Source organism: Actinia tenebrosa, unplaced genomic scaffold (assembly GCF_029948245.1).
Source record: "Actinia tenebrosa isolate PJP-AT-01 unplaced genomic scaffold, QUT_ActTen_1.0 PGA_scaffold0__85_contigs__length_37466705, whole genome shotgun sequence".
NCBI lineage: Eukaryota > Metazoa > Cnidaria > Anthozoa > Actiniaria > Actiniidae > Actinia > Actinia tenebrosa.
Window position 1 is genome coordinate 1,711,335 of NW_028292569.1, and position 14,468 is coordinate 1,725,802.

At 35.7% G+C, this 14,468-nt stretch overlaps 2 protein-coding genes across 5 annotated transcripts; both read left to right on the top strand.

Annotated features, from left to right (window-relative positions):
* The first annotated feature begins 456 nt into the window (after nucleotides 1-456).
* LOC116292039 (uncharacterized) lies at nucleotides 457-6,651 on the top strand. 2 transcript variants are annotated; one of them, XM_089025710.1, is made up of 9 exons: nucleotides 457-522; nucleotides 904-1,282; nucleotides 3,998-4,354; nucleotides 4,759-4,890; nucleotides 5,092-5,139; nucleotides 5,289-5,378; nucleotides 5,482-5,500; nucleotides 5,663-5,705; nucleotides 6,168-6,651. In XM_089025710.1, exons 2-9 carry the CDS (start codon nucleotides 946-948, stop codon nucleotides 6,585-6,587), a joined length of 1,446 nt encoding a protein of 481 aa, XP_088881836.1. In that variant the 5' UTR covers nucleotides 457-522; nucleotides 904-945; the 3' UTR covers nucleotides 6,588-6,651. The 2 variants fall into 2 exon arrangements, with proteins under 2 accessions (XP_088881836.1, XP_088881838.1); XM_089025712.1 differs by lacking the exons at nucleotides 457-522; nucleotides 904-1,282 and adding an exon at nucleotides 2,620-3,568.
* Nucleotides 6,652-7,604: 953 nt separating this feature from the next.
* LOC116292038 (uncharacterized) lies at nucleotides 7,605-14,355 on the top strand. Of its 3 annotated transcripts, none has more exons than XM_089029342.1 (12): nucleotides 7,605-7,836; nucleotides 8,325-8,678; nucleotides 11,172-11,531; nucleotides 11,735-11,830; nucleotides 11,944-12,053; nucleotides 12,312-12,370; nucleotides 12,512-12,657; nucleotides 12,819-12,866; nucleotides 13,085-13,183; nucleotides 13,422-13,440; nucleotides 13,550-13,592; nucleotides 13,737-14,355. In XM_089029342.1, exons 1-12 carry the CDS (start codon nucleotides 7,779-7,781, stop codon nucleotides 14,118-14,120), a joined length of 1,776 nt encoding a protein of 591 aa, XP_088885468.1. In that variant the 5' UTR covers nucleotides 7,605-7,778; the 3' UTR covers nucleotides 14,121-14,355. The 3 variants fall into 3 exon arrangements, with proteins under 3 accessions (XP_088885468.1, XP_031555136.2, XP_031555137.2); XM_031699276.2 differs by lacking the exons at nucleotides 7,605-7,836; nucleotides 8,325-8,678 and adding exons at nucleotides 9,457-9,641; nucleotides 10,634-10,999; XM_031699277.2 differs by lacking the exons at nucleotides 7,605-7,836; nucleotides 8,325-8,678 and adding an exon at nucleotides 9,457-9,641.
* Nucleotides 14,356-14,468: the final 113 nt, after the last annotated feature.

The window sequence follows — 14,468 nt, forward strand, 5'->3', positions numbered from 1 at the left end:
GTTACCTACTCTTAGGTAAAGACCACTTTATTTTCTGTGACATCTGCATGAGCATTCACGATAAAGTTTCACTTTATATTCAATGTTTTCTACGACAGCAAAACTAAATTTCTAGGGCTTTCCTAAATGTCTCGCATCTTATAAAGCACCAGCAGTAAAAATGACAATCTTCTTAGGTCTTTTTGGAAAGACATTCGATACCACCTTGCATAGGAAGCAAAAAATCCATGGTTTCATATACCGTCATTTGTCACGTAGTCGAAGCTATTTATAGTCATGTGACAAATGAACCATATTAAAAGGGCAAGAAGGTTAACTTTGATGGCATTGATTTGCAAATCGAAATATATTAACACAATATCATATGCAAAGTAGAAAAAGGAAAGAGAGAGCTTCAGCTAGCTCGTATTTACAATTATTTCAAGTTCAAAACAAGATCTGTTCAGATCTGTTTCCCAATGTTTGGTCATGAGTTCTTCTTGTGTTTGTTGGGAATCACTATTGGAATACTTCCGCTTATCGGTTAGTGACATCCACTTCTTGTACTTCTTTTACCTACCACAAACCAAAAAGTAACACATGAATTATTTAACTCAAACTGACATTGGGTGCAATTATTTAGCAATTACCTGACAGTGACAAACAGCGTATTAATCACAATAGCTGTAATAAACTGCCTATATGTGCATCTCGATCTCATAATTGATTAAAAATTCGAGCGTCATTAATAAAGATGTATTGTTCTTTTTTTTTTTTTCTTTCTTTCTTTTCTTAAATTTCTCCACAAGAATCGACCCTCTTTTCGAAGCACTATGAAATCAAAAGTAGTGGTGCCCGCTAGCTGAAGAATAAATGAAATATACATTGGAAATGCCTGTTTTGAAAAGCTTTAATTTACTTTAGATGGAGCTGTGAGATTTACACAAGCTCCACCATCTATCTTGTATGTGCCTAGTGGCGGAACTGCAAAGTTTATCTGGGAATACCATGTCGATGACCGAGACAGAGTTTTTTACAACGTCCCCAGAATGGTATTACAGTAACAATATTAACAAGACTCGCATTGCTGCTGATGCCTTAAATTTTATAAGTGGAAAACTTCAATGGGGGTGGTATATATCACCATCATGTCCAGGAAGACTGAGACATCGACTCAGCAAGGAATCTGTTGCTACTCTGGTCATCTCAAATGTGACCAAACACGATAATGAGAAATATTCGTGTTTGCTGGTTTTAAATACGGGACAGAACCCAAGAAGAACAACACAGCTGATAGTAACAGGTACGATGAATACAATATTAATGGTGGTGAAGCAGTTTTATATATGTTTCATCTATGTTTGATCAATTATTAGTATTATATGTTTGATCTAGTATTAGACTTATATTTAGCATTAGTGTTATTTGTAATGTTGTTTGTTATGTTTGTGTTTGAAATAATAATGAAAATAATAAATATATAAATATATGATTTAAAAAAACCTGTTTGATCTAATTTAAGCATGACATAGCTTTTTACGGTTTACAACAGCCCTTGTCGATTATAATCAGGCCATAAAACTACTCTAGCTAAGATCAATAAACAAGGTAAAAGCCACTGTCTCAGATATGTCATACCAAGGGCGCTAGGGCAAAAATTGGTGGTTTTTTAGCCGTTAGACTCCGTTATATTGGTGTTTTTTAGCCGTTAGAAACTGTTTAAACTGTTACTTATCTGTTCTGTTATGTGCTTGCTTGATTTATTCAGTTTTCCCGTCTATATACGCCAAAAATACTGCTGTGACCAACGGTCCAATCGTATGTAACGAACTACTGTATCCTATACCTGCCTCGTGACCGCTTACGTTAGCGTACGCGTCGGTTAATAAGTTAATAAGTTAATCCAAATCCCCTAGAATAACCAAAAATGAACAGGGGTAGGAAAAGAAAGGCCAATCTATTGTTCTCTCGTCGGTGGCAATTTGTTTACTCAGCGATGACAGATGTGTAACCAACGAAACCTAACGAACCAACTTCGAATCCAGCCGAACTGGCCTCGGCCAAACTCGAACCCCGACTCACTTGTCAACTTACCGTTTGCATTTAAATTCAGGATAGGTTTCGCTATGGCTGTAAATTACAAACAGTTTTAAAAAAAACCAGTTCCATTGGAACTGACTCCACGAATCATTAATAATAACTGTACCTTCTCTTAGTATTATGGTTGTCCGCTGTATAAGTAATTGCTAGTAAAAGCGATTGCTGCGGAATACAATTTTGCATCTTGAGCGAATGGATTCTAACAGTCGTCAGACAACTGCGGTTGGGATTTCCAAACAGTGGATCCTATTTCAAAGTTAGTACCATATGTCTGGAATCTTTTCGATACAAGGAATGTCTTAGAAATAACTTTCGAAATGCATTTGTAAGGTTCATTGTATTATTGGTAATCGTTCAAAATTATCAAAGATGTCCTGGGAAAGCATTAAGCGGATTAGAGAGGTACCATCTAACACGACACGTGAACGTTGCTAAAGGTCACGGCCGGAGGCTGTCATTGGAAAAGATTGTTTGGGTCACGAGTCGGGGTTCGAGTTTGGCTGAAGCCAGTTCGGCTGGATTCGAAGTTGGTTCGTTAGGTTTCGTTGGTTACACATCTGTCATCGCTGAGTAAACAAATTGCCACCGTACCTTTCACTTTAATCCTATTACACGAGCAGACGAGAGAACAATAGATTGGCCTTTCTTTTCCTACCCCTGTTCATTTTTGGTTATTCTAGGGGATTTGGATTAACTTATTAACTTATTAACCGACGCGTACGCTAACGTAAGCGGTCACGAGGCAGGTATAGGATACAGTAGTTCGTTACATACGATTGGACCGTTGGTCACAGCAGTATTTTTGGCGTATATAGACGGGAAAACTGAATAAATCAAGCCAGCACATAACAGAACAGATAAGTAACAGTTTAAACAGTTTCTAACGGCTAAAAAACACCAATATAACGGAGTCTAACGGCTAAAAAACCACCAATTTTTGCCCTAGCGCCCTTGGTCATACTTTGACCAGCATTTGTAGAACTGAAAAAGGAGAACAAAGACGATCTGAAACAAGCTTAAGGGATTAATGCTAGACCCATTATATTAGTATATCCTTTAGTTTATTTATTTTTTATCGATGTTGGGGATCACGCAACTAATTTTATACAATATACTTTGATCTTAGTCTCTTCTTACTGCTTATTATATTCAAACACCATAGCACAGGTTAAAACGTATAGGAATTATTGGACTCCAGTAGGAAAAGGATGTGACTGTCACTTTGGCCGCAGCACGTCACGCAACTAAACATTTACAGAAGTTTTAACCTCTAGAAAAGGTTACACCGAAGAATACTTAAACAAAAGGCACCAAAAAGCAGACAAATCAGAACAGATTTATTTATGTGCAATAATATTCACATATCGCCTGATATATACTGGAAAAACGATCACAACTCAAATTTAAGAGCGATAAACCCTTTAACAAAACATGTATGTAATTTCATTGAGCTGTATAGCACTGATTGTACAATTATTTCCGCCTGTTGGTAAGTTGAAGAGAAATGCAGTTCTTTATTTTGATTTAATTGTCATGAAAAATTAGTTGAGTTTAAACGATAATTATTAGACAACCTTATGGTATTCATTTTAAAAATCAATAGGTTATATTTATATCCACCAAAATATAAAGAAACTAAGGGAGGCCTGAAACATACTACAGACATTTGAATTGGTGGTGGTCGCGTTTCATCGGTTGCTTTCTTCGCTGTTTAATAACACAGGGGGCCCACTAACATAAATACAATGCAATCAATAATAAGAGTTCAGCCCCTCAATTATTTAAGTAAATAAACAGAAGTGTTTTGCTAATTTTCATGTGTTTTCGCATATATATTTCATTACTAATATTTCATTAGTTGACTGCGCATTTTTCTCAGTAATTGCAACTAGCTGTTTTTGTTTGCACCTTTTTAAAGTGTCCATATCTAGTCCTGGTCCGCTAACAAGAGAGGTTGGGCAAGATGTGGTGTTCATGGTTAATGCTACCAACATAGTGGGAGTCAACTGGGGAATACGAGATGGCAACACTAAGGAACTGAAACAAGGGCTTATCAAATACAATAAAGCAGATGGAATACAGTTAGATAAAAAGATCAATTCAACAAGTTACGCAGGAAGAGTCAGTTTTGTTGGTGATATGTCAAAGGGTCAGGCTTGGCTCAAGATCACAAACCTGAACATCAATGATACCAATCAGTACATGGCAAGAATTGCAATACAGGATGCATCAGACTACAAATATGTACCAGTACAGTTAACTGTGATACAACCCGGTCAGAAAATGTCTTTGTGCTTTAAATTATAGATATTAAATTTAATATATAATATATGTGTGTGTGTGCGTTTGCGTGTGTGTGTGTGTGTGTGGTGTGTGTGTGGTGTGTGTGTGTGTGTGTGTGTGTGTGTGTGTGTGTGTGTATGCGTGTGTGTGTGTGTGTGTATGTTTATATCTAAGATAATTTAGAGTTGGCATTTTTATAGTGCATAAGTATAGTGCTCTTTCCTGAAAGGAAGACGAGGTAGAAAATCATTCCAATTCAAATTGCATTAGTATTATGTTCATTTTCTCCAATCATTTTCTACTTTTCTAGTTATTTTTCATTATTTTTTTTTAGTCTATAATGTATTTTGTTTTCTCTCAATTCTTTTCTTTCTTTTTCCTTTGTAACAATTTCAGCACCAACTACAAGACCTCTCCAGACGTCAACCACGGCAAGCACATCATTTGTATCAAACACCATAACGTCAACTGTACCCCACAACATAACGTCAAGTCCACCGAAGAATATAACGTCTACAACACACTCTCGTGAGTAATCGGTCTGAGACTAGTTAGCAATTTCTTTCTATTCTAGCACTTCAGTCTGTACGTTTTTATTCTCCGACGTCTTTCAAGCAGTATATAATTATTTGGAGGATAGTTTCTATCGTTGAATTTACTTTTTTGGAACGAGCAACTACTTTTGTGTCCTCAGCTAACATTTAACAAGCATAATCGTTTTTGTTTCAGTACCCGGTACGAGTATTACTGAGAATCAATCAAAGCCTAGTGGAACATGTAAGTTAATAAACAATAAAAATGTTGACATGAATGGCTGAATCAAATTGTATGTACTCTTTTCCATAGTGTGCAATTGTTACCTTTATCACTGCACTTACTCCCATGGCATACTTAGTAAATATGCTTGGTGTTGATCATTTTTGTAGGTACCTCGATCATCGCAGCATGTGTCACTGTCATCGTTATCCTTGTTGTGGTCATCGTGGTCTTACTCGTCTACATTTGGAAAGGAAAAGGTAAAAATGGAAACTTAACAAAACCTTCATTACAACATCAATTCTCGTCATTTTTTTATGACCAAAATTATCATAATTATTTATTAATTTTTTCATATTCTAGAAAAGTCAGCAAGGAAAAGGTATTTTTGGTGTTGTTTTTTGTCTGTCGTTCTTCCAGATTGTCTGTCGCTGGGTTTTTATTCTTCATTCGTTTACTCGTTTGTTTATTTGTTTGCTAGCATCCAACAGACTATAGTTCTTAAGTGATTACTTTTTTTTTTTTGCTTTATTTCTCGCTGTAGAAGTTTGTCAGGTATTAAAGGGGAGGACCTTGGAGCTTACGAGGTAAATATACTGTCAAATGCCAATGTATAACGTAACTGTCGCAAGTGCTCTTTCATCAAAACAAAATGTTACAATTAATTTGTCAAACAATACAACATGCTGTTCCTTTACATCTGCTATTATTTAATAGATAATTACTGAGGTACGCAGCATTCGTAGGTATAATGCAGGCAGCTGAGGGAGTAGCCCGAAGCTGCCTGCATTATACCTACGAATGCTGCGTGCCGAAGTGATTATCTAGTATAATTATTGTTCTTATCAAAATCCAATTGTTTTCTTTCTAGCTTGTTTATCATAGAAACAAAGCCAATAATGAACTAAATATGTCTGATTTTCCTCTATGCATTCGTTGGGACAATGCAGACTGAAAACAATGGATTTTAATAAGATCAGTAATTATCTACTTACTAGTATTTCCATGACTTCCTATTACTGTGTATGCATATACCATTTTCAATTTAGAATGCCAATCAGATGGACGACGCCTCAAATGTACGAGTGCATGAGTCAGCCAAGGCAAGAATTGCCGATAAAGAAATTTATGAAACAATCTGTGAAAACAGAGATGAAGACGCCAGCACTCACCTCACGTCCACTCACCAAGGTGTAGCTTCTTTATCTGCAAAAGAGATGAATACACGTGATTCTTCAGCCGGTGCACTGCAGGGCCAAAACACCGTACCTTCATTGCCACAGCATTACGAAGAACTTACAAATCTACCAAAGGGCCAATTATACGAGCCTCTTAATAAACGCCACATTAAGCATAGCACTGATGCGGCTGATAATCCAAGAACATACGAACAACTGCAGCAGGATGTGACAGGAAAAGAGTACCAGTCGTTGCAAATCATCTCAAAAAAAGAAGAAAGCAAAGTGTGATTTTTTGTGTGTTTGTGTTTGGTCGCGAGTCAAAAGTATTAAAGAGAGTTGGTTAACTCTTCAATATTGGCAATTCGGGTGTTTTCTTATAAAGTTATGCATCATTTTTCTTTGACGAAAAAATGGGAAGATTGAAGGCCCAAACACTAGACTATCGATCTTTCACCCAATTAGGTTGGTAGTAAAGGATCGAGCAATGATGTATAAATCAGCAACTTAGCTTTATTCCACTAAAAAACAACAACAAATAATGCTTGAATTCCTTTACCTTACTGGTGCTTTGGCTAAATAATTCCCAAGTCACACGATCGATTTACAATTACACTCATTAGCACTGTTGTTAGCATTTCAATTCATCATTTGAGAATTACTAAGCAGTTCTTCGTTTCTCGTGGCCTAATTACGTTGGTATGCAACTCTTCCCCCCTCACACTTCTCCGATGTTTTTCCTCGTTATATTTCAATAACACCCAAATTTTCTATGCTTTAACAACAACCACCATTCGTCTAGACTACTGAGGTGAATTCACGGTTTTGAAACCTAATTTTACCGTGGTTTTGTGGGATATATGATTCTTTTTTTTTTATGTTTTAATTATCGCACGCTTTTTGATTCTTTGAAAATATTCAGACCGCAGGATAACTTAGGTCTTTTCTGAGGCCGGTAATTACCACCAAGGCCAGAGACAGCAATTTGACAGCACAGTGACTTAGTGTCTCAAATATGCTACCACATAATCAGCACTCATTAGGAGGGCAAAGCAGATCTGAAACCGAAGGATCTATCAGGGATATAAGTTTAATCTTATGTTTCTTTATTCAGTTTCTTTCTTACTTTTTTATTTTCATTCAATGTTGGGGATCATGCAACTGATTGGAAGACATTTATCCATTGCTTTTAATCTCGTCTCACTGCTTATCTTTTTTTTATCCCAATGAATACACAGAGTAAAATGTAAAGGGTTTATTCAGGTCTTCAGTAGTAACGTGACGTGATTGTCACTTTGGCTGACGTCATCCAACTTAGCATTTACATCATTTTTAACCTTTAGAAAAGGTTATGCCACAAATATTAAACACACAGCAGCCAAAAGCAGACGGACGTCTATATATTTATTTTTTCAATAACGTTCCATATAACGACTGAGATTTGTATGCGTCAACCTTCGTTTATTTGATCGCTACCGTAAAATGTATGCCATTTTATTGATCTTTGCAGCACTGATTCTACAGTTACTTCTGCCTGTAGGTAAGTTGAAGAAAAATGCCTGGATTTAGTGTGGTTTATATTTCGATTTAAGTTCATTAAAGAAGATAATTGTTAGACAATAACATTGTATTCAGTATATACTTAATGGCATAGGTCCGGTTTGTCTAATCTAATTTTACAATACGTAAATACATTAAAAAGGACAGAATCTAAGCTATAAAAATACATGGATATTTTGCTGATCGCTTTTTATCGGTTCGGTTTTGTTTGCTAGGTTAATAACATATTATGCACAGGGAGCCCATTTGACACAAACGTTTTTAAATGAAATAAAATTAAATCTGCAAGAAAAACTCTAAAAATATATGGTCGAGAATTGGTTGGTTGCTTGGTTTTCGGTTGGTTTTGACATATCTTCATTATTTATCCCTATCTTTTACACGTGCAATCGATAAAGAAATTGCAAAAATATAATAAAAATAAAAAAAGAATGTTAGGTTACTATTTCCTCTTACTTTTACTGCCAGTAACCGTTTCAAGTCCTGCATCAATGACAAGAGAAGAAGGAGAAGATGCGGTGTTCATGTTTAATACCAGTACCAGCATCCTAGAAGTGGCATGGGGTATACGAGATGGTAACAGCATAAATCTTAAACCAAGGTTGATAAGAGTTGACATAATTTCTGGTGTACAGTTGACGCCTAATGCTGGTTACGCAGGAAGAGTCAGTTTTGTTGGTAATCTGTCAAAGGCTCAGGCGTGGTTCAAGATCACAAACCTGAACATCAATGACACCAATCAGTACATGGCAAAGATCAGGGTTCGTGGTACATCGTTCTACAAATACATACCTGCACAATTAACTGTCATTAAACAACCAGGTAAAAATTCATTTTGATTAACCCTTCTTGTTATCCATTCTTCTCCATCGGGTGTATCATCGTCTCCCTGAGGTGGGTCATCCTTATACCTGAGGATTGTTCAAGGGACAAAGAATGAAATGCTACACTACCTAAAGACTATCCCTAAGCTTACCGTCAATGACGGTAATGTCCAAGCACTAATAGAGTAAAATGGGCTGGGGGAATCTTTGGTGTCATCACTACAAAACTATGGAACTCTTTCAAAAATGACATTAAAAACTCAGTGTCATTTAATTCATTTATATAGACGTAGAATATTCAAACAATTTCTAAATTATCAAAAAGAATTATATAAGTTATTTTATTTGGCTCTCACAAATCACATGTAATACAAGACCATAATTTCTTCTCATCAATTGCTACTAGAACTTGTGAACCATCGATAAACAAAGCCACGGCCAATAATTTGTAAGCATAGGATTGTCATAGATATGCTACTATATGATCAGCTTGTAAAGAAAAAAGGCGAAGCACATCTGAAACAAGGGATCATGAAATAAATCTTTTTTGTTTTAATCAATGTTGGAGATCCTTCAACTGATTGTACACCATCATTTTTCCTTGACGATATAAGTCTCTTCTTTTTGCTAATATTTTTTTAAATAAACCAATTAAATGATAGCTTTGTCGCCTTAAAGGGGAGCGTGACATGACAAATTGTCATAAGCTGCAGCACTTCACGCAACTTAGTATTTACAGCAGTCTTAACCTTTAGAATAGGTTACACTACAAATGTTAAACACACGGCAGCAAAGCAGACGGACATGGAAAGATTTATTTGCTTGTGATACGGTTCACATATTGCCTAATTTATATTCAAGAGATCGGGTTAACATTCATAGAAATAATCACATTCACACAAGATGTATGCCATTTTATTGAGCTGTGTAGCAATGATTCTACAGTTATTTCCGCCTGTTGGTAAGTTGAAGAGAAATACCTTGATTAATGAGTGCAGTTTACATTTCGATTTTAGTGTCACTAGGAATTCGTATAGAAGATAAATATTTTATAAAATTATTGTATTCATCCAATTAATGGCATAATTGTATGTCGATCTGATATTACTTACTAAAACAACCAAAAACTAAAGTAACCAAGGCTGAAAGATATACTGACATTGGAATTGGTGCTGGTCGCACTTCATCGGTCGTTCTGTTTGCTGTTATAAAATATTTTATGCACAGGAAGCCCAATTGATGTAAACGCAATACAATGGAAGCCAATACCAAAAGAGACATATATTGAGGCTGTCCATATTAATTGAAGTCAATATACAAAAGGCGTATTTTTTTATTATTTCAACTTTAGATTTTAACAATATTTTCTATACCTGTGTAAGCCAATAACATAAATGCCATAATATACTTTTATAATCTTTATTTTTATTACTCCTTTTTCTGGCTATTATTTCATTCATTCATGGGAATACCTGTAATTTTATCATGATAAAAGAAAATTAAACTCGCGACAATTGGCACTTGGTTGCTATAAATATGTGTACTTTGTGTTTTCTTTTTGACCTAATAGATTTTTGATCATTACTTATTCGAATTAAAGTAAAGATGCCATGAAATATTACTTTTTATAATTGCAGTGAGATTCTTGATTGGCAGGAAACCAATAATTTATTATAGGTTTTTATATATACTAAAAGCAGTCAAAAATGCTTTATCATAGTTTTCATTGTTGTTGCCATTGTTGTTTGTTTATTTGATTGGTTGGTTTGTTCGCAATATATCTTTTCCCTACGTCGTAGACCTACAATGCTTGATTACCTGACTGCTGCTTGAATACTGACTGGCTTTATAACCGGAGAAGAAAAATCTAAGAAAAAAAAAAAAAAAAAAAAAAAAAATTAAAGGGGGAAGAAAAGACAGTCTGTTATTGTTTTCTCTTTCCTTTACTACCAGTACCATCATCAAGTCCTGTCTCAATTACAAGGGAAGTTGGCGATGACGTGGTGTTGATGTTTAATGTCAGTACAAACATACTATCAGTGTCATGCGGAATACGAGATGGTGACACTAGTAGATTTAAACTAGTGCTCATAGCAAATGACATATTCTCTGGTGTACAGTTAAACCCCAATCTCAATTCAACAAATTATGCAGGAAGAATCAGTTTTATTGGTGATCTTTCAAAGGGTCAGGCTTGGATCAAGATCATGAGCCTGAACATCAACGACACCAATCAGTACATGGCAAGGCTCTTCGCACAGGGAGGAACACCAGGCCAATACAACTACATATTTACAAAACTGATTGTAACAAAACGAGGTAGTTTATTGGTTTGCAAGAAACTTACATTGATTGACCAATATGACTTACTCTAAGGATGTAACGTTACAAGTCGGAATCTGGCGATGCTAGCTTACAACGAGTAATAAACCATTTTATATGCATAACGTTTCTCTGCTAAGGGTTTCTTTTACTTTCTTTATATCTTTAGTACTTATATCCAGTCCTGGACCACTGACAAGAGAAGTGGGACAAGACGTGGTGTTCGTGGTCAACAGTACAGCAATGTCAGAAGCCACATGGGGAGTACGACTTGGTGACACAAATGACCTGAAAATCACTTTTGACCGCGTATTTAACCCTGGTGGTGCATTTCCAGACACCAAGATCAATTCAACAAGTTACGCAGGAAGAGTCAGTTTTGTTGGTGATCTGACAAAGGGTCAGGCTTGGTTCAAGATCACAAACCTGAACATCAATGACACCAATAATTATATGGCAAAGATCAGGGTTCGTGGTACATCGTTCTACAAATACATACCTGCACAATTAACAGTCATTAAACCACCAGGTAAAAATTCATGTTGATTAAGACTCATTCGACATTTATAGCTTCAAGATTATTTCCCTTCCTTCCTTCTTTTCAACATTCCTTGTTATCTTCCTTCCTTCTTTCCTTCCTTCCTTAATTTTTCCTTTTTTTATTCTTTTGTTAACTCATTTTCTTTTATATTTGTTTTATCCCATCCAAGTTCTTTGTGATTTTCTGTCTAGTAACTACAGAGCCTCTAAAGACATCAACCAAAGAACTCACCACCGGAGTTTCAAGTTCACAAACCTCTCCTCGGCCGACAACATCACAAGTGCCTCGTGAGTAGCCCACTTTTTTCTCTCATTGTTCAGTAAAGTAGACAGAAGTGAGGACCTTGAGCTGCTGCAGCAATATGTGACATTTTCAGTACTATTTATTTTTACTTTTATAGAACTTTCAAACCGAAGCATGTCAATCAATGTGGTTAAGGACGTTGTTGGAGATTTTAGTGATTCCAACTCTGCTGCTTTCAAACAATTCAGCGAAAACTTTGTTTCTGAGGTGAGCCGTGTTAAAAGACGAACGCCTATCTGAACTAAAAGAGGTATTTTGCATGTTACTGATCACAAAAAATATGAAATGGCATAAAACGTATATAGCAATAAAGTCTAACAAAAGAGGGGAGAGTGAATGAGAAATGAGCAGTAAAAAAGGACATACATTGTCTCGTAGTCTTAGTTAACTTTTATCAACAAAAGCCGGCGAACATTATAGGCAAGTGTAATGCTTTTAATGTGATATCTATTTGCTTTTACTTAGATCAACTCTGTCTATAAAAATATCCATATATTTGAGAAAGCCAAGGTCACTAGTCTCAGGTAATACCCATATATAAAACAAAAGGTGGGAGAAAACGAGAGGTGTTTTGAGGAACCATCTAAACCTTGATTTTTGCTTTGTGTTTCTTCAGTTACTACGTTCATTGCTAACTTTTATTTTTGGTCCAATTCAAAAAAAAGTGAGAACATCATTCCTGTGAAGTTTGTCGTTTACTTCAAGAGCACAATAAAACCAGATGAAATTTGCGGTCCACTCAAAGATGCAGTAAAAGACAATAGACTTGGAAGTCTCAAGATAGTACCTGATTCATTAGGATGCTCGAATGGTAGGTTTGAAAGGAAGCAGGACAAAATGATGGACTAGCTAAAAACTTGCTACAAACTTGCTGAGTGATTACTGACTGATCACTTGGATTGACTGGTTTACAATTTTTTCTTAAGTACGGCATCCGCTATAATGCTGAATAAGTATTATATTTCGTTATAGATCCCAACACAAGTTTTCCCAAGAAGCAATCAAATTCTGCTAGCACTTGTAAGTATCTGTTAGCAGATGTAACATATCTACCCAAAGCATTGCAAATACAGCCAATCAGAATGCATTAAAGCAGTCGTACATACTCTAGTGTGCCAATACCATGAAATACAAATTCATGCACTTGCAATATTCTATTGCCAAAAAAGAACATTATACATACTATTTAAATACAGTTAACTTCCATCAATATTTGTTGATATATTTATCTTTCATAGGCACGTCAATCATCGTGGCATGTGTTACTGTCAACATATTCCTGATTCTGGTTGTAGTGTTTCTACTTATCTACATTTGGAGATTACGATTAAATACTGGTTAGTAAGCCAATTTTGGGTCTTGCTTCGTGTTTCAGGATGTATTCTATTCTGGGTTAGGGTTTTTGTATTGCAGGGTATTGTTTACCTCCAAACTCATTGTTCTCGGCTATCATGGCTCAGGTACCCTGCAACACCAAGAAAGAGCCCAACTTTTTAAACATTAAATAAATTTCGTTTCTTTTTTTTATTTTTATTAGTGATGGAAGCTAATTTTTTTTCTTTTCTTGTATTGTAGAAAAAAGAGCAGGAATAAGGTATTTATTTGTTTATTTATTTGCTAAATTTGCTTGTTTCTTAATTATATTATTTTTCGTTCTTGCGCTTCGATTGTTTCCATTGTTTGTTTTCATGTTGTTACTTTAGAAACTCATCAAGCATACAAGACAAGAACCCTGAAGCTAATGAGGTAGTGTGTCCTTTGTTTTGTTTGAAACGCTGCGATCAAATCTATGATAACGGAACTTTGCCAGCCGAATGTTTGCAATACAGATCGCAAAACAACATATATTTGCTTGTGTTTGTAAAATAACAAATGCATCGTATTGTTTAGAATGTCCATCCAATGGAAGACACCTCACAAGGCATGACAACAAAAACAGCTCGAACGCCAAATGCTGAAAAGGAGCTTTATGAAACGATAAATGAAAACAGAGTCAAAAACAATGTTGCAATAGCAACAACTGTGAAACATACGAGTGGGCCTTCTGTCGGCGTCCAAGGTGACGCACCTTCATTCCCGCAACATTACCAAGAGCTTCAAAGAAAGGCACCTAATCCGACCCCGCTGTATGAGCCTCTCAAGCAGCAAGGGGTTAGTAACAAAGAAGAGCTGGCTTCAGAAGGTCCAAAAACATACGAACAACTACAGCAGAGTGCATCAGGAAGAGAATACCAGTCATTGAAGAGTCATAAGGATACCGAGAGTAAAGTGTGACGCAATATCTCTACAGTTTAAATAATTCTTCAAAAGCTACTAAATAAACAAATCTACTCGAGTTTTGATATTGAAATTGCTGCAGCGCTACCACGTGTCAACATCAATTTCTAGCTGGCTTTATTTTCTAATCATTCAAAGGTAAAAATGCTGCAACTGAATGGGAATACATATTCTTAATACATATTTTTAATTCTTAATGAATTACGCCACTGAATACCTTCTTATTCATACTCATGTGGAAAACAAAATAAATATATATTTCAGTTCATTGTGGTTGTATTGACTTTTAGAACTTTTTCCGCTTAAGCTACAGCTCACTAAATAAACCGCCATAATAAATGCGCA

Excerpts from the sequence above, each read along its gene's own strand:
- LOC116292039 (XM_089025710.1), top strand. The coding sequence starts at position 946 with ATGTGCCTAGTGGCGGAACTGCAAAGTTTATCTGGGAATACCATGTCG. Across the intron at positions 4,355-4,758 it reads GTTAACTGTGATACAACCCG|CACCAACTACAAGACCTCTC; the intron begins GTCAGAAAATGT and ends TAACAATTTCAG. Across the intron at positions 4,891-5,091 it reads AACGTCTACAACACACTCTC|TACCCGGTACGAGTATTACT; the intron begins GTGAGTAATCGG and ends TTTTTGTTTCAG.
- LOC116292038 (XM_031699276.2), top strand. The coding sequence starts at position 9,584 with ATGTATGCCATTTTATTGAGCTGTGTAGCAATGATTCTACAGTTATTT. Across the intron at positions 9,642-10,633 it reads ACAGTTATTTCCGCCTGTTG|TACCATCATCAAGTCCTGTC; the intron begins GTAAGTTGAAGA and ends CTTTACTACCAG. Across the intron at positions 12,658-12,818 it reads TTCATTAGGATGCTCGAATG|ATCCCAACACAAGTTTTCCC; the intron begins GTAGGTTTGAAA and ends ATTTCGTTATAG.